The 26,716-nt window shown below is 40.9% G+C and overlaps 1 protein-coding gene across 1 annotated transcript in view; it reads left to right on the top strand.

The window, feature by feature from the left end:
* Positions 1 to 26,505, top strand: part of wdr11 (WD repeat domain 11) — a 127,892-nt gene extending 101,387 nt beyond the window's left edge. Inside the window, exons 21-29 of the mRNA XM_041789390.1 lie at positions 1,471 to 1,533; positions 2,858 to 2,923; positions 7,585 to 7,774; positions 13,034 to 13,129; positions 16,030 to 16,195; positions 18,886 to 18,983; positions 19,431 to 19,576; positions 20,355 to 20,434; positions 23,386 to 26,505. Coding sequence (XP_041645324.1) covers positions 1,471 to 1,533; positions 2,858 to 2,923; positions 7,585 to 7,774; positions 13,034 to 13,129; positions 16,030 to 16,195; positions 18,886 to 18,983; positions 19,431 to 19,576; positions 20,355 to 20,434; positions 23,386 to 23,588 — 1,108 coding nt within the window. The 3' untranslated portion in view covers positions 23,589 to 26,505. The remainder of the gene's footprint in view (positions 1 to 1,470; positions 1,534 to 2,857; positions 2,924 to 7,584; positions 7,775 to 13,033; positions 13,130 to 16,029; positions 16,196 to 18,885; positions 18,984 to 19,430; positions 19,577 to 20,354; positions 20,435 to 23,385) is intronic.
* Positions 26,506 to 26,716: the final 211 nt, after the last annotated feature.

Here is a 26,716-nt window from a genome sequence, read left to right on the forward strand (position 1 = left end):
CCATCCATCCATCCATGCATCCATCCATCCATCCATTCATCCATGTATACATTCATTCATGCTTCCATTCATTCATGCATTCAACCATTAATCCATTCATTTAGCCATCCATCGATTAGTCCATCAATCCACCCAACCATTAATCTATCCATGCATCCATCCATCCAACATAATCCATCCAGGCATTCATCCATAAGTCCATCCATCCATCCATCCATCCATCCATCTACCTACTTATTCACCCATCCATCCATAAGTCCATCCAACCATCCATTAATTCATTTATGCATCTATCTATCTATCCATCTATCCATCCAGGGCAGGGTCCAATAGCAGGTAGCTACTCACCCCAGACATTTTTCTCCCTAGCTACACTTCCAAACTTCTCCTGGGGGATCTCCCGGTGTTCCCAGAGCAAACAGGATATATAATCCCTCCAGTGCATTCTGGGTCTTCCCCAAGGCCTCCTCCTAGCCAGGCGTGCCTAGATGACCTTTAAAGTTAGGCAACCAGGCGGCCTCCTGATCAGATGCTCGAATGCCTAAACTGGCTCCTTTCCATGTGGGGGAGCAGCAGCTCTACTCTTGGTTCCCTCTGGAGGACTGAACCCCTCACCCCATCTCTAAGGCTGAGCCCAGAAACCCTCCTGAGGAATTTCATTTCAGCCGCTTGTATCCGTGATCTCATTTTTTTCAGTAATTACCCAGAGTTCATAGGTGAGGGTTTGGATATAAATCGACCAGCGACCAGACGCTGCACCGATCTGCCTGTCAATCGCTGGCTTCCTTTTCCCCTCACTTGTGCACAAGATCCCAAGATACTTCAACTCCTTCACTTGGAGTAGAGACTCCCTCCCCACCTGGAGGAATCATTCTGTGCTTGGGTTGGTTTTAAAGGCTATAAAGGATGACAATCCAGAAGAACAGTGGAACCATTTGACATCAGTACTACTCTAAAACATCGTGGCCCTCTCAGTGACCAAAGTTGCCCATCCCTGGACCAGATTTCAGACACAGAAGGTTCATGTGCATTCCTTACCTGTGAATGCAACGTCCCTGGAATGTTGTCAGAGATTATTTAAGGGCTTAGGGTCAGTCTTTGCTTAAAGCAGCTCTGTGAACCACACTACAACACCAACACCCTCTACTTTCTCTTCCATGTTGAAACCACACATAAAACCCCCAGGTGGAGGTTCTGTTTTTATATTTCAGACATCTTTCTTCAATAAAACCCTGATGTAACAGTGTGAGATTAATCTGAACCCACATAACTCTGTTCTATTAAACACAGAGCTGTCTCATCCTGACTCAGCCAGCTTTAATAACAGCTCTCACTGTGCTATCTGACCTCAGCATAAACACAGAATAGAGTTATCCATCATTCAGCCTCTGTATTTAATATTTAATATCAGGGTTCATTTCACATTAGGCAGCAGGTTTTATTTAACACAGTTTGATCCGTCTGTTTCAGAGACTACAACGAGAAAGACGAGATTAAAGGACTGATCCAGGAGCAGCTCAACTCCCTGTCAAAGTAAGTTACCGCTCCTTGTGACGGGAATATTATGCTTGGCTTAAATCAGAATATTAGATATGATGTTGTGATGCAGCGACCACAGCAGGAGCTTGTACATGTGTATGTGGAAATGTATTCATACTAGAGCTGTGAAAAATAGCATGAATAAATGATAAATAAGTTCTGATTGAATTACAGGATTGTAAGGCACTATGGCACTATGGGTAAAGTCAAAGTGTGATGTTTCTCAGAACTATGATCATTTAATTCCTAGATTACCGCTCTGATTTTTCATGCCAGAAACATTTTTGTCTCTTAATTTTTTTTAATTCATTAGCATTTTTGATGCTTAATCAGTTAAATCACTTACATTTTTGTCTTTTTGGCCACTTTACCTGACTGATCTTGATCCTGATCTTGTACTAGCTTGTGTGGTGTATGAGACGTGTGGTTGGTTGGACAGTGTATGAGACATGTGATTGGTTGGTCAATTTGAGACGTGTGATTGGTTGGACGGTATGAGATGTGTGATTGGTTGGACAGTTTGAGACGTATGATTGATTGGACGGTATGAGACATGTGATTGGTTGGACGGTATGAGGTGTGTGATTGGTTGGACAGTTTGAGACGTATGATTGATTGGATGGTATGAGACATGTGATTGGTTGGACGGTATGAGACGTGTGATTGGTTGGACGGTATGAGGTGTGTGATTGGTTGGACAGTTTGAGACGTATGATTGATTGGACGGTATGAGACATGTGATTGGTTGGACGGTATGAGGTGTGTGATTGGTTGGACAGTTTGAGACGTATGATTGATTGGACGGTATGAGACATGTGATTGGTTGGACGGTATGAGACATGTGATTGGTTGGACGGTATGAGACATGTGATTGATTGGACGGTATGAGACATGTGATTGGTCGGATGGTGTATAAGACCTGTTTGGATGGATGGTGTATAAGACGTGATTGGCTGGAAGGTGTATAAGACATGTGGTTGGCTGGTAGGTGTATGGGACCATAGAAATTATATACGTAGATGCCTCATTGACTGTGTTTGCCCGCTGCTGCTGTACGTCAACTTGTCCGCCATATTGCCAGAGGATAGAACTTTCCATAAACAAATGCAAGTAACTAGGGGATGAAGGGTTTTATTAATGTCTGAAATGTTATTCCACGCGATCTTGTGAGCCCCACGCAGCATACCTCTGGCAAGATGGTGGCGGAGTTGACGTACAGCCCACTGGCCAATGAGGCGTCTACGTATATAATGTCTATGTATGAGACTAGTACTTTGTTCTCATCCTTTGAATTCTCCATCTCTGATTGGCTCCTTAGTGACATGAAGAGTGTTCTTCAGGACCCTGAGCTCAGCCTGCTGCAGCGCTGCCTGCTTGTCTCCAGGTGAGTCAAAACTCCACTTTTTTGTGAGCAGGGCTACAGTGTTTATGAGCTTTAAAAGCTTTGTTTGTTTGTTCTGTGTGTTTGTTTGTGACATTGCAAATAAATATTGACAGCATTTGTTTTTGTGCAGTTTAGACATGCAGGAGTTCTCTTGCAATTTTCCCTTGCAAAGTAAAAGGAGGGCATTACACCATATCTGGTTGTCTAGGATTTCTTGTTTTTCTGTTGTGGAATTGAAACAGATTTGATGTTTGACTTTAGAGCCATATCAATTCACTTAAATTAATTTTAACCATTAAAAAGAGTTAGAAAAGGAAAACAAATGTTGCTGTATTTACCCACTTATCTTGACGTACCAGTAATGTGGGTAAGTGTTTTCAAGCTGCTATTAAACCACCAAAGAAGAAGAGGAAGTAGACAGCATATCAAAACACATGAAGAAGAAAAGTTTGCTTCAAAGGCAAGAGCAGCAGAGCAGTGAGACCTGCTGCCCTTTTCTCCTCCTCCTCATCCCTACGCTGTTTTTAAAAAGCATCCAGATGTGAAAACAGAGGGGATCAACGATCTAATACAAATCTAGTGGTAAGGGTTATAAATGCCATTTTCTGTAGAAAAAGTCATGCTATTAATTTTAGAAATTATTCTAACTCTTTTTTTATCAATCCTCCTGACAATCACTGTCATCACCACCATAGCCTGACAGTGAAATTTCACAAACACGAAAAGTGCTTTGCTAGATCAGTCTTGTTATTGATGAGAATAATTAATCTTCCACAGACACATTTAACTCCTGCAGCCTTGAATTTGTCATGGATTATATCACAACGCGCAGTGCTTCCTGCTTATGAGTGCCGCTGAATAAAGGAGAGCCATTCTAAACAATGATTCTATTTCAGTTTTTCACATTTATCTGCTAATTAGGAATAATTATGCCTACTTCAATTTCTGTTGAACACAGAAACTTAAAGGTGCAGTGTGTAATATTTAGCCTAGTAGCATTTAGCTGAACAAACTTAGTAAAATAAAGCAAAACATTTCTAAGACAGTCTATCTAAATAAGTGTTTAGTCATCTAAATTCAAAAATAGCTATTTAGAAAAAACAACTCAGAATAAACCTTTAATTCATACATAGGGAGGGTCCCCTCCACGGATGCCGCCAACTTGGATTTTTACATGTTTCCTTGGTAACATAGAGGAAAAAAGGATAAATAAAGTTATTGTATTGTATTGTATTCACATTACAGATACACATTAAATTCAACTGGTTGCCACAGTTACCAGCAGAGAAATGCAATCTAGAACCCACTTCCAGATGTTGATATTCAGTTTTACACACTTCACCTTTAAGCATTTAAGTTTGAAGTTTCTGTGTAAAAACTTGTTGAAAAGATAGATGCAGTCATTTCCAAGAGGCAAATAGATGTAAAAAAGAAAATTATATATATATATATATACATACACACACACACAGTCATGGACGAAAATGTTGGCACCCCTGGAATTTTTCCAGGAAATACACCATACCTCCCAGAAATTGTTGCAGTTACAAATGTTTTTGGTATACACATGTACATTGCCTTTATGTGCATTAGAGCAATAGAAAAATTTCGAAGCAAAAAGCCAAAATTGACATAATTTTACACAAAACTCAAAAATGGGCCGGACAAAATGATCGTCACCCTTTTAAAACTGTGGGTAAATCATTTTATTTCTAGCATGTGATGCTCATCTAAACTCACCTGTGGCAGTAACAGGTGCTGGCAATCTAGAAATCACACCTGAAGCAATTTATATACATTTATATATATATAATTTAGGGCAGTAGGAAACGCATTTGTTCACAGAATTCTTTCGGTTTTTTTTCAGCATATTTTTCTCATCATAAAAAGTCTGATTTAGCAAAGTTTTTTGGGTTGTCATTATTGATAATAATGTATATGTACAAATATATGTATGATTGAGAATATATAATAAAATATAACACAATATTTAGAGTAAACATCGACGGAAAAACTTCTCACACTGGTCGCAGGAGTAAGGCTTCTCCCGGGTGTGGATCCTCAGGTGGTTCTTCAGATCACATGACTGAACAAAACTCTTCCCACACTGGCTGCAGGAGTAAGGCCTCTCCCCAGTGTGGAACCCACAGTAGATCTTCAGATCACATGACTGAACAAAACTCTTTCCACACTGGTCACTGGAAAATGGCTTCTTTTTTGCATGGATCTGTTTGTGAACCTTCAAGTACCCTGCATGACTGAAACTCCTCCCACACTGGTTACAGGAGAATGGCATCTTCTCCGAATGGATCCGTTGGTGATACTTCCAGAGGTTTAATTTACCAAATGTCTTTCCACAGAACTCACAGGGAAAACCTGTTTGAGGCCTGGGATCAGTTGATTGTTCGATTTCTTGCTCCTGGTGAGAGCTGCCTGGGTTTCTTCCAAGCTGTTCGTGCAAAGACACAAAAAAAGACAAGGAGATGATCATGACAATGTTATTGTAGGATACATGTGACCGATAACATACAGTAAAATTACAGATACGTCTCCTCATAGTGTCTGAGTTGCACTAAATATTGGCAATATTTCCACCCAGTAAAATTGCAGATAAGCCTCCTCATTGTGTTTAATTACCCAGAAATATTGGCAACATTTTCATGCAATGAAAAAGAAGATAAAGTTCCTCATCATAATGTCTAAATTGCACAAAAATATTGGCAACATTTTCATGCAATGAAAATGAAGATAAAGTTCCTCATCATAATGTCTAAATTGCACAAAAATATTGGCAACAATGTCCATCCAGTAAAATTGCAGATAAACCTCCTCATAGTGTCTGAATTGCACAGAGATGTTGGCAACAATATCCATTCAGTAAAATTGCAAATAAACCTCCCCAGAGTCTCTTAATTGCACAGAGATGTTGGCAGTGTTTTAGTACAGACAACAGTTGTGGAGAATCTTCTACACACTCTTGGTAACACAAATTGTTGGCAACTTTTTGATCCAGAAAAAAAATTGCAGTGTGGTGGAAACGGTCTAAATTGCAGAATAAGAAAGTCCACATTTTAGCTTTAAGTTTTAGCATCTTTTACCTCCTCCCAGCTCTGTCCATGAACGTAGGTTTAACTGATCAGAGTAATTTCATCTCAGCTGATGCTCGAGGCTTTAGTTCATCTTTAATCAGACCAGTTCAACAGGGTCCTCACACCCTCGGTGCTAGGACCCTACAATAAACCACAGGTTCTAGATTACAATGCTCTGGTCTGTTGGTAACCGTAGCAACCAGTGGAATATAAAAACACATAGCTGTTATTTGGTCCTTCTGTGGTAAACATGGAGGTTTGAGATGGCTCAGAATGATTTAAGGACATAAAAATCAAACTATTTTTATATATTCAGCTGATTAAACACTGATTTAATCCTCCTTATCAATATTATAATCAATTTTTACCAAGCTTGTTGGACTAAATGCTCCTAAATATCTACTTTTACCAGTGTTAATATAACTCACCACTTCAGCTGAGCTCATGCTGCCAGTTTCAGTCTTGTCTTTGTCAGGATGCTCTTCCATTACTGAATCCGCTCTGACATGAACAAATAAGTCAGAGAACAGTCAGATAATCCAGATTACAGCAGAGTACAATGGTGTGACAGTTAGCATTAATCTAGTCAGACATTTCTAACTCTAAAAGCATTTTAAGGCCTCATGATTAAAGTTACTGGTTTTCTCAGTAACAGCAGCTGAAGCTTCTGGTTCTCTGATAAAATCTCTGACTTAGCAGCTAACTTTGGCTGTTTCACTGACTCTCATCTAGCAGAAGTTTGTAGAACAATCCTGAAGTTAACTGTAGTGTTTCTGATATTTGATCAGATGTGAAGAATATTTAAGTGCTGATGATCAACTAGAAATGAAACAGAGAGCTTGCTGTTGTCTTACCTTCAAAGTGATCTTTAGCTCTCTCTGCTAATATGCTAATAGACGTCTTCTTCTTCGTCTTGTTGCTGACATACTCAGACAAATGGACCAGTGGTTTAACTGATGCACATGTGGTTTCCATGGTAATAAAGACCCAGTCCATGGATTCGACATTCTATGAGGGTTTAAAAATCAGTAACTGACCTGAAAGAACAGTTAACTGTTGATAACTCAGACATGTTTATTACAGGAACACTAATACTTATCCTATCATGGTCTCTGCATCCTGACAACTGTGGTCTTTGTAATCTAAAAGTGTATCCTCTTGTGGCCTCAGTATCATGGACTTCTTATCCTGATTCTTATCATAATCGTTGTAATCATATCGTGTCATCATCTCTGTATCATAATACCTGTCTCATCAGAGTGACTCTATGACTCTTTGTTTACAGCCTCACAGAAATTGCACTGTCCATATTGTACAATAGAATTATTAAAGTTTTGGTACCAAAACTTTGCCGATGTTTTCTTGCATTTCAGACACTACAAAAGCTTTCTGCAAAAACACGAAATAACCCTGTTTTCAGTTTTGCATGACTCAGACTTTTACTTTAGTTGCTGGTTTTTGTTTGAATTTTACTGGCAGAGTTAAAAACCTTTGTACCATGTCAGCCCTGCTGCAGAGTCTGATTCTCCATCCAGAGATAACAGCATCCTCTCTGTTGTTGTTGATCCTCAGGCTGTTTGGGGACGAGTCCGACCTTCACTTCTGGACGGTAGCGTCTCATTACCTTCAGTCGTTTGCTCAGGCTCGCCAGCTGAGCGTGTCTTCTGCAGACGGTCAGACTCAGAGCGACGCAGCTCAACCGTCTCCTCAGAACCACCTGGACATCTGCCATGACGTCCTGTGCGAGAGCTCCTACTTCCAGGTCAGTGACACCACAGAAGAAGAGTTTTATCCTAAGAGACCATAGAAAAGTCACAATCCCAGCTGTCAACATCTCAGAGATTCCTCAGGAGTCTAACAAACGTCCTCAGCACAGACACCTGCAGCCTGTCTCCATCATACAGCTCAGGTCCAAACAGATTGTTGATCCACGACACATTCTCTTCCTGTTAGAGAGAACAGGATCAGCCTCAGTCTGCTGGGCATGAAAGAGCTGCAAAATATTCTCAAACATTAAAAAGGAAAATCAAAGATATTCGAGATCATGCTGGTTTTGGTCTACATATGTCACGTTTTAATCAACATATCACAATGTTTAAGCAAAGGAAAAGCAGAAATAAAGATAGCATTTACATTCCCAATTCCATAAACTTGGGACACTGTGGAAAATGAAAATGAAAACTAAATTCAGTGATTGTCAAATCTCATGAACCCATATTTGATTTACAATAGAAGAAAAAACAGTATATCAGATGTTGAAAATGAGACCTCTTACCATTTCATGAAAAAATATTAGCTCATTTTGAATTTGATGGCAGCAGCACACCTCAAAAAACTAGGGACACGGCAACAAAATAGGCCGTTTCCACCAAACGGTCCGGCTCAGTTCGGTGCAGAGCGACACGCATTTTTTTGCGCTTCCATAGAGCAAAAGTCGGAAAGGATCCCAAAAAAATGACCCGTACCGTCCCACTTTTTGGCACCCTTCCGTAGGGACACCAGTCTTACCTATCTGTACCAAAAAGGTGGAGCTACACACACATCAATAGGGGTTTGTACTGAAGTCATGTCAGCACGTAACACAGCTGCTCGGCTCTGGGCTGCAAAACAAACTCTGCGCTGTGAGGAGCAGACGAAAACAGGAGAAAAGCAGACTAATATCTGCTTAAATCAGAGATGTTTAGACTCAACAGAGATCCAAACTGTTTCCTAGTCGGTGGGTATTGATATATTTCCACAAGTGCCCACAAGTCAAGTTTCCTGATGTTTATCCTGACCTGATTTTAAGAACACAAAGCAGAGCCCCAAGGCTCACATCAGCCTGGTCTGTCCGCAATGGATGTGAAACAAAATTAATGCTGAAGTTTTGTGAATACGAAGCCTTAGATCAGTTGATTCTCTGTACTGTAACTAGTTATTCATCTGCTTCTTACTTTAGGTAACCTCCTAAAACATCGCTCTGTGGTTGTTAGACGTGTTTGTAAAACTTCGGGCTGCAGCCTATTTTGAAACGAGATCAGCGCACCCAGGATTTCTGACTTTTATCTAGTTTAATTTGAACACCAGCTAAACTTAACTTTATTTTTAATGTGGTGAATTCTCACAGTACAGCTCTAAACTTTCATATTTTGTCGTATAAACTGTTCAAGACTAGATATATTCACATATTAACGTACTGTTTATGGACTCCAGCCAACCTCAGTGAGAGCCCTTATCCACAAATGGCAAAAACTACAGACAGTGGAGAACCTCCCAGAAGTGGGCGTGCATCTCTAAGGTTCTGGGACTCCACCCAACCATGCTTTAAACCATTATCCACAAATGGAGAAAACTTGGAACAGTGGTGAACTTGCCCTGGAGTAGCCAGACGTTGGCCACATCTCCCCCCCGCTCAGTAGGGAGTTGGGGGCCACGCTGGAACTGGTTTACTGAGGCAGAGGCACTGACTCAGGACCAGCCCTGGTGGAGAAGTGTTAGTATAGATAGACACAGAAATAAAAGTCCCTGTCCTGTTTGTTTGTCCTAAATCGATGTGGACTACTGATGGCCCACCTGAAGCACAGTGCAGGCCCTTTAAAGCCAAGACTATCTCGTCCGAAGCTTCAGATATCGAGCCGGTGTGATGTAAGGAGAGTTTAAAAGTTTCTGCAGCAGAAACTCATTGATTGGTCCTCACTGCAGCGTCTGCCTGCCTGCAGAAAGAAACCTCATCAATCCAACAGAGACATCCACCTTTGGACTTAACAGCGATGCAGATAAGATTAAACAACGAAGACGAGTGAAGCACTGACTTTTAATTAAATCTCTTACTGTAGTCGTGATGTTCTACACATTGTTTAGTGTCCAGCCTGCAGAAAAGTCTCCTCCGGACTTCAGAGGTTTAGAATACAAGTCATTAAAAGTTTGCTAACTGTGCAGCTGCAGATACACAGATGTGTTTTTGCTAGATTAGTGAAAGGAAAGCTTTGCAGAGAAGAGATGCACCTTTTAACCATCAGTGAGACACTAAGAGAATATAGAGAAGCTTTTAGAGGCAGCAGAATGTAAATGACTGGGCTAATTTATTCTGATTTTAATGGAAAAGTCTCCAATCAGCCGTTTTTCCCCCCTTTTAGTATGTTTTAGCATTTTTTTGGGGGCTGCGCTCTGTCTCTGCAGAAGTTGTGCTCTGTGTTAATGAGGGGCCTCGCAGTGATCACAGACTTTAAAGAGACGCACAGACACGCTGCAGCTACATTTAACTCCTGTTGTTTTTAAACAGCTTCAGATTCACCAGCAGAGCGGCAATAATTACTAAAACCAGACTCAGAGCTCACAGTTACTGGACTCAAAGAGTTTCTCTCCCTGCAGGCATGAATCACAACAACATTCAGCATGGTACCAGATGGACCGAGTGAAGCCTGTATGTTGAGATGCATGCACGCTACATGATTTTTGGCCTGATTTGCCCCCTTCACCAGCAATTAGAAGCACCAACTCAAGGCCTGCTGAACCGATCATATGTCAGGATAATCCTCAAGTATGTAGTGTCAGTACAGTTATTTTACTGCTCCTGATCCTGTTTATATTGAGTACATGCAAGGTCAGGAAGTGTCAGCTGGATATTGTGTACTTTTACAGCTCACATCCATGGCAGCAAACATGAACACCACAGTGTAACATGACCAGCTTTCAAGGTGCGTGCTCCAGGAACACTAGCAGTTTAGAAAAGATCTTCATTATGGCATGTAGCCTTCATCAGGGTCATCAAGAAACACACTACAAACATCATTTAAAGCTACAGTATTTAGAGTATTCACCCCCTTTGATGTTTTACCCTTGTATTGATTTTGTAAATTAATTATGGTCAACATAATTTAGCTTTTTCTGACAAAAAAAAATACAAAAAAAAAAAACTCTTTAATGCTAAAGTGAAGACAGATTTCTACAAAGTAATTTCAATTAAATCGAAATCTGTAATGTAAAATATGTGACTGCATATCTTGACTCTGGAATTTTACTCCATTCTTCTTTGCTTAACTGCTCAAGCTCTGCCAGGTTGTACAGGGATCAGGTTAAAAATTGCCCTTAGCCACAAATACTCTATTGGATTGAAGTCTGGGCTTTGATTCGGCCACTCCAGAACATTCCTGTTATGTGGAAATAAATGTATTGACACAAGGGGAAGATTCAGAAACAGACAGACTGGGCATCTCTCAGAATTTACTTGAGCAGCAACTGGGGTCATTGACGGATGCACAGGCCAAAGACAAAGTATACTGTTGACGCCCATTCCAGGGAGCACCCCATGTAATCACTTCAGTCCTTTAAAAGTACTGTCCTTGACCACTATTTCTAGTAGCCTGCCAACTGTGGGCCAAACTTAACTTAGCTGTGGTACATCATTCCAATAGAAAACATGATATTTTAACACAAACAGTTTCCCTTGTTGTCTTTACACCATTTCTGTGTAGCTTTCTCTGTATGCTTCGGCTCATTGTCTTACTGGAAAATAAATCTTCCCCCAAGTCGTAGTTCTCTTTCCTAGATTGTGCAGCTTTCATTTTACCCTCTACCTTTACAAGCCGTCCAGGGCCAGCTGCTGAGAAGCATCCCCACACCATGATGCTGCCACCACCGTGCTCCAAAGCGGGGATGGTGTGTTTGTAGTGAGTGTTTGGCGTCTTGTCTGATGGTCAAAAAGCTCCATTCAGGTCTCATCAGACCAAAGAACTTTCAGTGTCTTTCTCTTTGCCACTCTCCCATAAAGCTCTGACTGGTGAAGAGCCCGGCCAACAGTTGTTGTCTGCAGAGTCTCTCCATCTCAGCTGCTGAAGCTTGGAACTCCTTCAGAGAAGTCATAGGTGTCTTGGTGGCCTCTCCCACTAGTCTCCTTCTTGCACGCTCATTCAGTTTGTGAGGACAGTCTGATCTAGGCAGATTTACACGTGACATATTCCTTAATTTCTTCATGATGGATTTGACTGAACTCTGGGGGATGTTCAGAAAAATGTTTTTGTCTTATGCTTTTCAATAGCCTTTTCTCTGAGCTGCTTGGAGTGTTCTTCTGCCTTCGTGGTGTAATGGTAGCCATGAATACAGATTAAACAGTGACTGGACCTTCCAGACACGGGTGGTCCTCATTTCACTAACTGTGGGACGACTAGCTCCAACTGTCTGGACCTCTGCTGAGTTCAGTCAGTGACTTTAAAGGGGGTGAATATTTATGCAGTCACCTATTTTACATTACAGATTTTTATTTAATTGGCATTACTTTGTAGAAATCTGTTTTCACTTTTACACTTAAGGGGTTATATTGACCATGATTGATTTATAAAACCAATACAGCTTCATGTGCGTCACATTGCATTTTTAAAATTTGCTGCAGACCAAGTCAGACATGGATCAGAGTCTGCTGTTGGCCTGTGGGCCGTCTTTTGGACACCCCTGATTAAACACAGTGCAGAGTTTTATCTTCAGCTTTTAGCATTTAAAAAATAAGGATTTAATAAAAGTGCAGTGTCTTTGCCATCTATTTCTGTTCCCATGGTAGTCATCAGGTATCAGCATGGTTTGATTTTTACTGGAATCAAATCAAAGGTTAAAAATTTGTCATGAATGTGGCTCGTTTTCAGCTCTGCTGCTCTCCTCTCTGTGTCATTTTCCCTCCTTATTTTAAACCGATGAGCGCTCTTACTCTGAAATATCTGTTTCATGTTTGATGCCGTCGTTTGCTCAGTGAATAAAAAAGTCTGATCTCCCATCAGGGAGCGAGTGATGAAATAATAATAACGAGGAAATGGACGAAATAATGACGGCCATGTGGGAGGCTGTGAGAGCAGAGTCAGCGTGGAAATCTGCTGAATATTTTAAAGACTTTATAATTATGTTTCCCATCTATTTTTGTGTTTTTTATTTAATCGATGTACAGGCTCATCTTTTCTCCCCCTCTCCAGCACATTCTCCCGAAGTTTTAATCTCCAAACTTTTTAAAATCACCAAAATAAAGCCAGCTAACGCCACGTTTCCTCTCTGATCACAGAAGTTCCAGCTTGACCGGGTCCACCTGCAGGAAGTGAAGCGCTCCAGTTATGAGCACACAAAGAAGTGTGCCGACCAGCTCCTCCTGCTGGGTCAGGTGAGTTGCTAACAGTTTAATGATTATCATGCTAAGAAATATAAAGGTCTTTTGTGGCTTCTGTTTGCTGAAACTTACTGGAAAATGAATGTCTTTTCACGTCCACATTATTCTGATTATCCTTTCCTCTAAATGAAGCCTTTTACACGTTTAAACCCTCACAGTTCTCAGATTTCTGGTGCTTGTGCTCATAACGTCAGTTAAATCATGCTGGTGATTCTGCAGCCTAATGAATCAGGATGGAGGGTAAGTGCCGCTCTGTGTTACCGCTCTGCTTCTAATCAGAGCTGCAATCAGACTAAGGTGTCTGAGGAAGAGTCGACCAATGAGAAGCCAGATTGAGGTCAGACTGAGCTGACCCCAACATGATCACCAACCTTTGTCTCCAGCAGATGAAGGCGCCACATCAAACATGATTTCCCCTGGTTATTTAGCCCTGTTCTGAGAGAAGACCAGACAAGCAGACTGAGCTCAGTCTCTTTGTCATTATCCTACTGACACCTGAGCCTTTGTTCAGAACGCATTCTTACTTTCTCCCACTTAGTATTTAGGTTGTTTTCACCAAAAATATCTGCATATGAAGAAAACAGGTCTCTCTTACTGTACAACATTGGAAGGGGGCCCACTTGAAGTTCTGGAGATGTTGGGGCTATCCCCTATTAAATGATCAGATTTACCAAACTTAAAAAAATACCCCTAAATTCCCCCAAATTTTCAAAGCCTACCAAAAATATCTGTTAAATTCCAACAACCCCTAAAAAATACCATTAAATGTCTAAAAATATTCCCCAAACATTTTTGGTCAACTTTTCTGAAGAAGCCTAAAGATATGCACAAAGAATTCCATGAAAACTCCATGAATTTTCAGGAAAATTCCACCTAGATTTCTAGGAATAAACTCTTCTAAAATTTGGTGTAAAATTTTTGCAAATGTCCATATAAATAAAAAAAAAAGTCCCAAACACAAAATTGAAAATTCGTGAAAATTTTCAGGCAATTTCCCAAAATTCTGTGGAAAATTACAAGCAAATTAACACCTAGAAATGTTCCCTAAAAATCCATGAAAATTCTGGAAAATTTTGAACAAAATTCCCCACCCAGATTCCTAGGAATTTTCCCAGGAGTGGCCAATAATTTCTACATTTTTTTTAAATCCAGCCAACCACATGAGAGCTCTTATCCACAAGTGGTGAAAATTTTGGACAGTGAAGAATCTCCCAGAAGGTGAAAATTTTCAAGGCAAGGCAATGCAAGTTTATTTGTATAGCACATTTCAGCAACAAGGCAATTCAAAGTGCTTCACACAGGTCATTAAAATACATTGACAAAGGGAAAAAGAAACACAATGAAAACAGCAAAAAAAAAAAAAAAAAACAATAAAGATTAAAACAGATATTAAAGTTAAAGCCGCAGTGCAGAGTTGGAGCAAAAATGGAAAATTTGATAGGTAAAAAGTTTTTTAGTCAAAGGCAGCAGTGAACAGATGTGTCTTCAAACTTGATTTAAAAGAACTCAAACTCTCAGCAGACCTGATGTTTTCTGGGAGTTTGTTCCAGATATAAGGAGCATAGTAACTGAACGCTGATTCTCCATGTTTGGTTCTGACTTTAGGGACACAGAGCAGACCTGCACCAGACGACCTGAGCGGTCTGGATGGTTCATACTGGACTAGAAGGTCTCTGATGTATTTTGGGCCTAAACCATTCAGTGCTTTATAAGCTAACAGGAGGATCTTAAAGTCTATTCTCTGAGAGACAGGGAGCCAGTGTAGAGACCTCAGAACAGGAGTGATGTGGTCCACTCTCTTGGTCTTAGTGAGGACTCGAGCAGCAGCGTTCTGGATCAGCTGCAGCTGTCTGATAGACTTTTTGGGCAGACAAGTAAAGATTATGTTACAGTAGTCAACTCGACTGAAGATAAATGCGTGGACCAGTTTTTCAAGGTCCTGCTGTGACATTAGTCCTTTAATCCTAGAAATATTCTTGAGGTGATAATACGCTGACTTATGGCTTTCAGGAAAATTCCACCCAGAACTTCTAATAGAATTCCCAGATTTTTACAAATAAACTCTCCTAAAATTCAGTGTAAAATTTGGGAAATGTCCATATTAATAAAAACGAAAAAATCTGTAAGCAAATTCCACCCAAAATTTCATAGTAGATGTCCCTATATATATAGATACATTCCTCCAAAATTCTGTGGAAAATTACAGGCAAATTATAATCCAAACATCTAGAAATATTCCCTAAAAAATCCATGAAAATTCTGGAAAATGTTGAACGAAATTCCCCACCCCAATTCCTGGGAACTATCCCAGGGGTGGCTGATAATATCTATGTTTTTTGACTCCAGCCAACCACATGAGAGCTCTTATCCATAAATGGTGAAAACTATGGACAATGTAGAACCTCCCAGAAGGGGACGTTCTTTTCTAAGGCTCTGGGACTCCAGCCAACCACGATTTGAGCCATTATCCACAAATGGCAAAAAGTTGATGGTCATTTCTCTGGTTTTTGCTTTACTCCTGCCAACCACAGTGTGAGCCATTATCCACAAATGGAGAAAACTTGGAACAGGGGTGAACTTGCCCTGGAGTAGCCAGTTATTGCTAAAGTGTCTGGACTACAAAATTAAGGTTTTGGAAAACCCTCTAATGTGGCTGAATTAAAACAATTCTGCAGAGATGAGTGGGACAACATTCCTCCACAGTCTGTCAGAATTTTCTCTTGTATCTGGTACATAGTGTTAATTCTCATTTTCTGTAGTAACATCTAATTTTTCTGTCCTATTTTGTCTCTTTGAAGGTGTTATCTTAATTCTTTGTCATGGTTCTTCTTATCCATGCCTCATTTCAAACCTTCTGTCCGTGTGTTTTACACCATCTGTTTGATTCCCGTCAGACGGACCGGGCAGTGCAGTTACTGTTGGAGACAAGTGCAGACAACCAGAGCTACTACTGTGACTCCCTGAAGGCATGCCTGGTGACCACCATCACCTCCTCTGGACCCTCACAGTCCACCATCAAACTGGTGGCCACCAACATGATCGCCAACGGGAAGCTAGCAGGTACATTTAGTGTTTGTGTCTGGATTAAAACCTTCTTTATTCCCCTTCAATGAGCATAGACAGCTCCCTCTCTCTCTCTGTGGACATCTGCAGCCTTGAAAATGCCTTGAAACACCATTTAATAATTCATGTTTTCTTTAGGCCTGTAAATGAACTCAATACTTCAAATATGAAGCCTCTCATAAGTGTTTAAAAGATTTAGCTCTGGACTCAACCCAAATACTGCTTATTGAATTTGGCTGCTCCGAGATGAGATTACTTTGGAGTCTTTATGAAGCAATCAAACTAAATAGGCTTAAAAGCAAAACTATCAACACCCTGCAATCAAAACTGTCTGTTAATGCTAACGAAAGACGGTGATTAAAAAAGTGTTCATGCAAAACAAAAACTGTGTGAAAAAAATCTGTAGTTCTTCAGTTAATCACTAAAGTTTGGATTCTAAAGACTAAAGTTTTGCAGAATGGAGTGGGTGAAATTGGCAGAAAGAGTGAGACAAAAATGCCAACTCTAGGCTTAGCGGAGATGAGGTGTCACTGAGACGTATCTTTACCTTTCAGCCTTAGTTCCGCCCACAATGACTGAGCTCACCTGAGAATAAAACTTTGAACTCCAACAGCAAATACCTGGATTTAAAAACAAAAGTTCTGTTGGCAAACTCGTTTATGAGCTGAGAGTAAAATCTCACTATTTACAGAGAAAACTGTTAATTTGTCTGGATGCATTCTCTGACTTCCCCCTGTTCTGTTTTCAGATCAAACTCAAAGTATTCAAACTCAGCCAACAGGGGGCGCTCAATCAAAGCAACAACAGATGACAAAAACAGAGATAGTGCAACACTCCACCTAATTATGCTGGTTTTATAAAATTGAGGAATGATTAATAAACATGGATGGATGGATGGATTAATGATAGGTGGATGGACGATGGATGGATGGATGGATTAACAATAGGTGGCTGGACGATGGATGGATGGATAAATAGATGGATGGATGGATGGATCGCTTGATGGGTGGATGGATGGATGGATGGATGGATTGCTTGATGGATGGATGGATGGATGGATGGATGGCTCAATGGATGGATGGATGACTCGATGGATGGATGGATGGATGGATGATAGATGGATGATAGATGGATGGATGATAGGTGGATGGATGGATGAATGGATGCATTGATGGATGCATGAATGGATGGATGATAGGTGGATGGATGAATGGATGGATGGATGGATGCATGAATGGATGGATGATAGGTGGATGGATGAATGGATGGATGGCTGGATGGCTCAATGGATGGATGGATGGATGGACGGATGGATGGATGAATGATAGGTGGATGGAAAGATGAATGGATGCATGGATGATGCATGAATGGATGGATGATAGGTGGATGATGGATGGATGTATGGATGGATTGATGGATGGATAAATAGATGGATGGATGATGGATGGATGGATGGATGGATGGATGGATGGATGGATGATAGGTGGATGGATGCATGGATGGATGGATGGATGGATGATAGGTGGATAAATGAATGGATGCATGGATGGATGGATGATGGATGGATGTATGGATGGATTGATGGATGGATAAATAGATGGATGGATGATGGATGGATGGATGGATGGATGCATGCATGGATGGATGGATGGATGATAGGTGGATAAATGAATGGATGCATGGATGGATGGATGAGAGGTGGATGGATGGATGATGGATGATAGATGGATGGATAAATGGATTGATGGATGGCTCGATGGATGGATGGATGGATCGCTTGATGGGTGGATGGATGGATGGATGGATGAATTGATGGATTGATGGATGGCTCGATGGATGGATGGATGGATGGATGAATTGATGGATTGATGGGTGGCTCGATGGATCGCTTGATGGGTGGATGGAAGGATGGATGGATGGATGGATGGCTCGTTGGATCGCTTGATGGGTGGATGGATGGATGGATGGATGGATGGATGGATGGATGTTCTCTCACACATACTTTATAATGAGGGAGAACATCTGTTAAAAATGTCCAGCCATTTTTACGCTTAATTTTTCCCCTGAACCATTCTGGGTTGTTTCTCAGTTTTTAGTATTGGAGTTAAACTCTAAACGGTCCACTCGGGGGACAGAACAGGCAGAGAAGTTCAGAGACTGATCCTGGTCCACAAAACCGGACTGAGATACAGCATTCCTCACAGGAACTCTGCCCTGCAGCAGTTACAACTTTAAACATTTCAGTGAGAAAATTATACGTATTATACCTTTAATTTGTCTGAAAAAGCTTGTACATGAAGATAAGTAATCAGAGTGCTGAAAACAACAATAATTACTGTTAGGAATAAGAACAGGGAATTAATAGAGTTATTAATAATTCTGCTGTTATCCAGGGTGATAAATGATGAAAGACTGAAGACAAAGAATGAGATGGTTTTAATAAAAATCTAAAAACATGTTGAAAACAAAGCTAATGAGCGGTCATTGATCTGACTGAAGAGGGAAAAACTCATAAATTTAATTTTCATAGAAAAATAAAGACTCAGAGTTTTCCCTCCCTGCAGCATGTTAGCAGTGGATGAAGAAATCATTCTCTGCCGTCTCTGCAGAGTTACTGTGAAGTGATCGGCCATGGTTTCTCCATCTTTCACGCCTTAAACTCACATTTCTCCGTCTGTCTCCGTCAGAGGGAGTCCAGCTGCTGTGTTTGATTGACAAGGCAGCCGATGCCTGTCGTTACCTGCAGACGTATGGCGAGTGGAACCGCGCCGCCTGGCTGGCTAAGGTAACCCCATCCTTCACGAGGAAACGTCGGATAATGTGACAGCGTCGGGGGGTGGCTGAGTGTGTTTGAATTTTTAGTTTAGTTTTGGTGATTTTATGGAGTCTTTGCAAAGAAGAATAACTCTCCTGAAACTCGTGCAATGGTTGTTAATTTATGGCTCTGTTTCATTAGGGTAATGCTTCTATTTCAGCCTTATAATCCCATATTAACTTTGTTTAATGAGTCCTTTAATTAGCTTTAGAGTCAGCATTAACAGTGAATCCTGTGGTAAATGAATCTCGCTGCTAAAACCTGACAGACATCCATAACTCCAGGATTAGTGCATGAATATGTTCGGTTTTATTCACATTTTTTCACCTGAGTTCTTTCCCTTGTCGAGCGGTGCATCCTACCTCCTCACAGCTCCATCTGGATCTTCAGTCCTCATGTCTGATTTGTTTCTTTCAGGTACGTCTGAGTCCCGCAGAGAGCTCAGATGTGCTGAAGCGGTGGGCGGAGCATCTGTGCTCGCCGCAGGTGAACCAGAAGTCCAAAGCCATCCTGGTGCTGCTCAGCCTCGGCTGTTTCTACAAAGTTGGAGAGATGCTGCACAGGTATGAGAAAAACAACACCTTTTTATGTGTTCACACTTTAATACATGTCTGGAAACGTCTGAACACGAGGGCTGAAAATCAATTTATTTGGAAATGAGGAAGACAAACTGTCATTTATTCTGTCTTCATCAAATTCAGCCGACAAACAAAATAATAATTTTAATTCAGAGAGCAGTTTTATAAATCTGAGGAGATTCACAGAGGAAGGAAAATAAACAGATCATAGAAATCATCTGGTGATTACAGGAAAATAATCAAAAGAAAATGCAGAAAGTAGATTTTTTCATTAAAACATAAAACCCCTTAAACCCATTTTATGTAATAGTTATGAATAATAGAACAGAATTTTCAAGCTTTTTGTAAATTCTTAGGGCATGCAATGCAGCATTATTTCGTTTTTTCTAGTATTCAGAGTTTTGAGAATAGTTTGGTTCTTTCATACTGGATCCTAGCACCAATGCTCCTCTCTCCCCTGCTGCTCTGCTTCCATGTTAGTACCGTTGCTCTGTAGCCAGCTAAGCTCTGCTTCGGCTGCAAGATCAGCTGATTTCAGTCCTTTCCTGTTGAATATATTAACAGTGTGATGTGACGGCCTTATGGTCCTTCCTATTTTTCTTCCTCCTGTTGCCCTTGTTGGTATGGAAAAGGAAAGAGAAACAGGTGTGATAGCATGTCTTCTAAAGCAGGAACTCAATTAATTCATACATCATTCTTACAGCTAATTAACAGTATTCCTGTGAAGCATGTTCTCAGCATTATCTCCTTTCTCTCTCTGCAGTATGAGACACTTTGATCGAGCTGCCCTCTTCATCGAAGCTTGTCTGAAGTATGGAGTCATGGAGGCCAACGACACGTCAAATATCCTTCTAAAAACCAATTAATGCTCTCTCAGGACCGGCATTAGCTCTCTGAGGATTGTTCAGGACCGGCATTAGCTCTCTGAGGATTGTTCAGGACTAGCATTAGCTCTCTGAGGATTGTTCAGGACTATCATTAGCTCTCTGAGGATTGTTCAGGACTAGCATTAGCTCTCTGAGGATTGTTCAGGACTGGCGTTAGCTCTCTGAGGATTGCTTAGGACTGGCGTTAGCTCTCTGAGGATTGTTCAGGACTAGCATTAGCTCTCTGAGGATTGCTTAGGACTAGCATTAGCTCTCTGAGGATTGTTCAGGACTGGCGTTAGCTCTCTGAGGATTGCTTAGGACTGGCGTTAGCTCTCTGAGGATTGCTTAGGACTGGCGTTAGCTCTCTGAGGATTGTTCAGGACTGGCGTTAGCTCTCCGAGGATTGCTTAGGACTGGCGTTAGCTCTCTGAGGATTGTTCAGGACTAGCATTAGCTCTCTGAGGATTGCTTAGGACTAGCATTAGCTCTCTGAGGATTGTTCAGGACTGGCGTTAGCTCTCTGAGGATTGCTTAGGACTGGCGTTAGCTCTCTGAGGATTGCTTAGGACTGGCATTAGCTCTCTGAGGATTGTTCACGACTAGCATTAGCTCTCTGAGGATTGCTTAGGACTAGCATTAGCTCTCTGAGGATTGTTCACGACTGGCGTTAGCTCTCTGAGGATTGTTCAGGACTGGCGTTAGCTCTTTGAGGACCACTCAGAACCAATGTTAGCTCTTAATGTTTTCAGATAAAAAAGTTTGTTGTTGCCCAGTAGGGCAGAAACATCATTTCAAAATCAAGAAGAGTCTTTATTTAATCCTCTGGACCTTTTTTGTTGTATGACAAGATAAGACACAAGTTATTAAAAGTTAAATAAATTTTGCACTTAAAAATGGAGCCACATGTTTTTTTCCTCTGAAAGCCCTCTGTTGTGCTGTTCTAATGACACTACCCATGCCTTCATAGCTCCAACGGAACATTTTTATAGCAAGCCTGGAACTTGGCTGGCTTTCTGTGGTCTTTAAAGATTAAATCACACCAGTATTTCTGATGTTGGGCGTGTTTTTATCCATTTATTATCATTTTTTAAAGTCTTTTCTGCAATTAGCGTTTTTACCTCGCCACCATATTGTGTGTTCGTATCCCAGAATACATTGTGACAGTGCTGTGACAACCAATGGCAGACTGTTCTGTCGTCATGTCATGCTTTGCAAACAGCCTACGTGCACAGACTTAGAAACTGAAGAAGAGAGTCTGAGTGACTCATGATAAAGAGAAAGAGACACAGGGAGGCTGTGACGTATCCCTCAGAGTCTCTGCTGACAGGAACTGTTCTGACTAATGACTCAAATTTCCAAATCACAAGGACTTTTTTTTGTAAAAACAGTATGTAAATATTTTTTACATTACTCCTGCTCACGTATTCTTAAAGCCCAGGTTTTCCTGAAAAAAAGATGCTTAGCTTTTGACTGTGAACCACAAGGTTGATGTTTTACAAGCTTTTTAAGACAAAAAATCCTTTGTTAAAAAAAGTTTCTTTGTTAAAAGAAAATAGCATAGGGCTCAGAGGGTTAAAGAAATAAAAACTTGTGTCACACAAGATACCAAGACAACATATTGCTAAAAGTTACACTGTAGGATATGGAATTAAAAAACTGTAAGCTTTAGTGTAATAAGCATGCTAATGTTTATAATGTAAATGAAGAAATCCCTCCATTCTCTCAGACACAGATTAATCATAACTTCGTAAGTTACACAGTACAGAGTAAGCCTGCTACCTAAACTCATCTACACTCACACATTACACCTACAGTTCAGCCACTGTGGTTCTAGGCTGTTTAAGCTTTAACCATCTTTGTGTCCACCTCACGTCTCTCTCCATCATACGCCGCTGTCTGTCTCATATCAGCCCTGTTTGTTAAAAGCAGACATGCAGTGGCTCATTAACCAAGCGACAGGGCCCCCAACCACAATGAAGAGAATTATGCATCATGTTATAAATCAACCAGAAGCTACTGCAGAGGCTGAGCACTCTGTCATTTCACCAACTGTACGGTGTGACAGTCCATGCGTAATTAGTGAGTGGTGGAGCCAGGCGCAGAGAGGGAGGTGAAGCCAAGGAGAACGGGGATGTCAGCTAACTTATCCTCATGTGGGACATGTACAGGCCCGTTTATAAACACTTGGGGGTTTAAAGCAGTGCTTCTCTTAAATGTGGCAGCACCTGCAAGATGTTTGCCTTAAACCTACCCCGTCTGTTTCAGCTTAAGGTGGCATGCACAGCATTGGTCAGCTGTGGAGGTACAGGTCTCAAACTTCAAGTCCAAGTGAAATTTCATCTACATGCATGCACACACCTCTCTCTTTCTCTCTCACTAAAAAGCAGCTGTCTGTCATTGCACTAGTGCAATGAGGCAAAATAATGTGCAGCACAGATCAGTTTTCTTGTTGCATGTGCAACCTACATGCTGCACCATCCAGCTGTCCTGACTGTAACACTTGTTGTGTTGCTCTTTTGGAGGTTTTTGTTTGGCTCTGAGAAAAGAGGTAAAAGCGTGAGGTTGACTGAATAAGGATGACTTTTGAGCTCCTTTATCAGGATACACTGCCCCCTGTAGGAGGTCCCAGTACACTACACTGCTAAGTCGACAGACCGACCGATAAACCAGCTGATCAGCTGATCTCTTTCACAGGGGGTTGATGATCAAATTAACTGCTAAAACCCTGATCAAGGGCATCCTTCAATCTGAACAGGGGAGCAATTAAGACAGTGTTCTGAAGTTTGCATGCAGATTTTGTGAATTAAAAACAAGAAATGACCCAGTAGTGGGTTACATTTTTTTCAAAACATTGAGGCTTTATGAGAATTGTATAAAAATCCTCTTAAACAGATCCTGTTTTTACTCCTTGACCTTCCTTTGCACATAAACTGATCGAGTCGGCGTTCCTGGACTACGCTCGCCTGCTGCGCTCTCTGGGGCTTCGGGAGGGCGCCGCTCTGTGGGCGTCACGAGCCGGGAGTGCTGGAGAGACACTGATGGAGGAGCTGTTCCAGGGAGAGGGAGGGGTATCAGAGAGCATCATGGGAAAAGAGGAGGTGGAGCAGGGTGAGGAGAGCATCGAGTGAGCCCAGAGGGTTCACATGAAGACAGAAACGCCGTGTTTGTGTTAGACTTTGTGTTTCAGACGACGAGTTTAACCACCTGGGTATCTCAACCGTCACTGCGTCCGTCTGTGACTAGCGTGTAGTACAGGTGTGTATATGTGAGTGTGCGTGTGCATGTACCAACCCCCAAAATAACAAACAAAGGCACTCATGTTGTGGTGAAGTAAACACGTCGTCCATATCAGCCTGTGCTTTGTTGCCTATGAGTTTTTAATGGTCGCTTATTAAGCTTCATTTCTGTGCCTGTATTATAAACTTTAGAGAATGACTGTAGCATTACACTTTAATTTGCCTTCACGTTTTTTTTGTTTCTGCAGAGATTAAATTTAGCAGCGCTCATTCATCCCAAAACATTCCCTATCTAGTTTAGTAAAAGCATTGCCTTCCTTGCATGCAGAATGAAGCCCAGTATTTATTTTTTTATGTTTGATTTCTCAAAAAATCAAAAATAATGTACAGAAAAACTTTGATTTTTCAGCCCTCTTCAATGAGAGGAACTTTGAAGCTATTAACAGAAGTCTTGTAAACAGCATGTGGCACAGTTTGAGTTTCACACCTGTAAGTTCTTTGCAGAAGACGTCATGTCATATTGAGGAACTCCAGACGGGGGGCAGGAAGTGATTTCTGCATAGAGAAGCGCTATCAAAATTTCAAAGTTTTGTGCTACTTTCAAGTCCTGGAAGTAGTGGCACATTACAGAAAGTTTAAAATCAGCACCCCTAGATGTTTAGAGGTGTGAAAACAGCCCTGAAAATCTAGAGGGCTGATGTCCCAGTGATTCTCCAGGTATAGGCTCTGGTTTGATTTTGACCTGTAGCTTCTGTCCTGCTTATCATTTCCCTGCTCTCCACTGATTCCCTCCTCTATCTAGTAAAAGATAAAAAATCTAGTTTCCTCTGACGTATGTATGGCACATCGGCATATTTTTCTCCTTAACTTCTACTGCTTAGTGAAAATTATTTTATGAAGTTGTTTGTTCTTTGCTCCATTCCTTGAAGCCAAACAGAATCCTTTATTTTCTTTGTGATTGTTGACGTTTGTTAAGAAACCAGCTGTTAAATTATGTTGTTGCTCTTTTAAACCAAATCTGATGAATCATGAAAACACAATCTGAGATCTTTGCTGCTCGCCGCTCCCTCACAGCCTGACGCACGCCGGCTACACACGAGACGATTGACAAATCTGAACCAAGACCCCAACATGAGGACAGTTTTAGGCAGTTTTAACTATTACAATCCTTAAGACCCACCACAGTCTCTTTAATGACAAATCCTGACTCTTATTCCCCTAAATAATCTGGGTCATAACATGGGCCAATACAGTAGGTCATAAAACACAAGAAAAAGGTTTAAAACTAAACTATAGGCCTGCAAGAATAAAGTCAAGTTCAACATGTAGCAGCATGAGTGAAGGACCTCATTGTTTTTGGAGTTAATTGTGCAGATGGCCATCTAAGAGGGTTATGACTTCAAGAGCCCACCAAAAACAGTCCTGAACCACACAGCTCTAGACGAGTCAGACTGAGAGTTCACACAGCTGCTGTTAGAAGTAACGACTTTAGAGTGGAGATGCCACAGACATGAGATCTTTTTGAATTCTGACTTAAATCTCAGAATTATGACTTTGATGTCAGAATTCTCCCTCTAATCTCTGATAGTAATCTCAGAATTTTCACTTTAATCTCAGAAATCTGACTTTAATCCCAGAAAACTGAATTTAATCTCAGAATTCTGACCCTAATCTCTGATATTAATCTCAGAATTCTGAATTCAATCTCAAAATTCTGACTTTAATCTCAGAAATCTGACTTAAATCCCAGAAATCTGACATTTATCTCAGAATTCTGACTTTAATCTCTGATTTTAATCTCAGAAATGTGATTTAAATCTCTGATATTAATCTTACAATTCTGTCTTTTATCTCTGACTGTAATCCCAGAATTCTGACTTTAATCTTGATATTTATCTCAGAAATCTGATTTAATTCTCTAAGATTATTCTCAGAATTCTGACTTTAATCTCTGATATTTATCTCAGAATTCTGACTTCATAATTGAAAAGAAAAAATTGCATCTCAGAGTTTTTCTCCACCTGCCCTCATCCTCTTCAGTTTGAGCCAACAGTGGTGACTAATATCTTGCTGCTATATCTCTCCTGTATGATCAGGATCATCTTTATAACGATGCATCGACTGATAGGATGCTGTTCAGGGTCACCCGCTCTCATTGGGAGTTTGCCGTGTTCTGTCAGAGGCAGCCCAGTCTGGAACCATAGATATCTAACGTGTGATATTTGTGGTTCAAGACTGGGGATCCTCACACTCTATCAGTGACAAAAGGACTTGAGGATTGTTTGGTCTAGTAACAGGCTGCTAAAACCCTTGAATGGGGCCACACCTCCACCAATCATTGGGCCCAAAAATCATCTTGTGTGCAGCCAGGCTGAAGAAACAGTTCAGAATTGCTGCTGTGTCTCATGTTTCAGTGATGCTGCAGAGACTTTAGTGATTTTGTGTAAAATTGTGATGTGTTTAAAGACTCCAAACAGGCAGACGTGTCAGCGTGACCGTGCTGTCTCTTTTTTTGTGTCACTTGGAGGCTGATTTAAGGCGGCCATTACTGCTGCTGCAGGGTTCCTCTCAGCTGTAGCTCCTCGCTGCTTTCCTCCATCATGTCTGCAGTCTTGTTGTGTACTGTATCATTTCTTTCTAATTGGGCTCTTCTTAATGAACTCTGCTGCTTTCTCTAACTAGATAAATAGAGGGTTCCACTCCTATCAGTGTTCTCTGTTTGCTGTTTTCATGTGATTAAAATGATTGAAGATTTATGAAAGTTACATGAAGAAATAAAAGGATATATGTATATATGGATGGCAATAAAATCAACACTATGAACTCTATCTGTAGTGTGTGTTTCCTTTATAAAGGGTCCCCACCAGAGGGCGCTGTTGTCCATGAAACCGAGTCGGAGCAGCTCTGTCTGTGTCATGGTGTCCTGTAAGGAAGGAGCTGTTTTATTAAGTGTTCTGAGCATTTATCCTCTTTTAATTCAAGCCCAGGTAGATTGACTTTGAATGCTCCGTCATCTATCA

Source organism: Cheilinus undulatus, linkage group 6 (genome assembly GCF_018320785.1).
Source record: "Cheilinus undulatus linkage group 6, ASM1832078v1, whole genome shotgun sequence".
Taxonomy (NCBI): domain Eukaryota; kingdom Metazoa; phylum Chordata; class Actinopteri; order Labriformes; family Labridae; genus Cheilinus; species Cheilinus undulatus.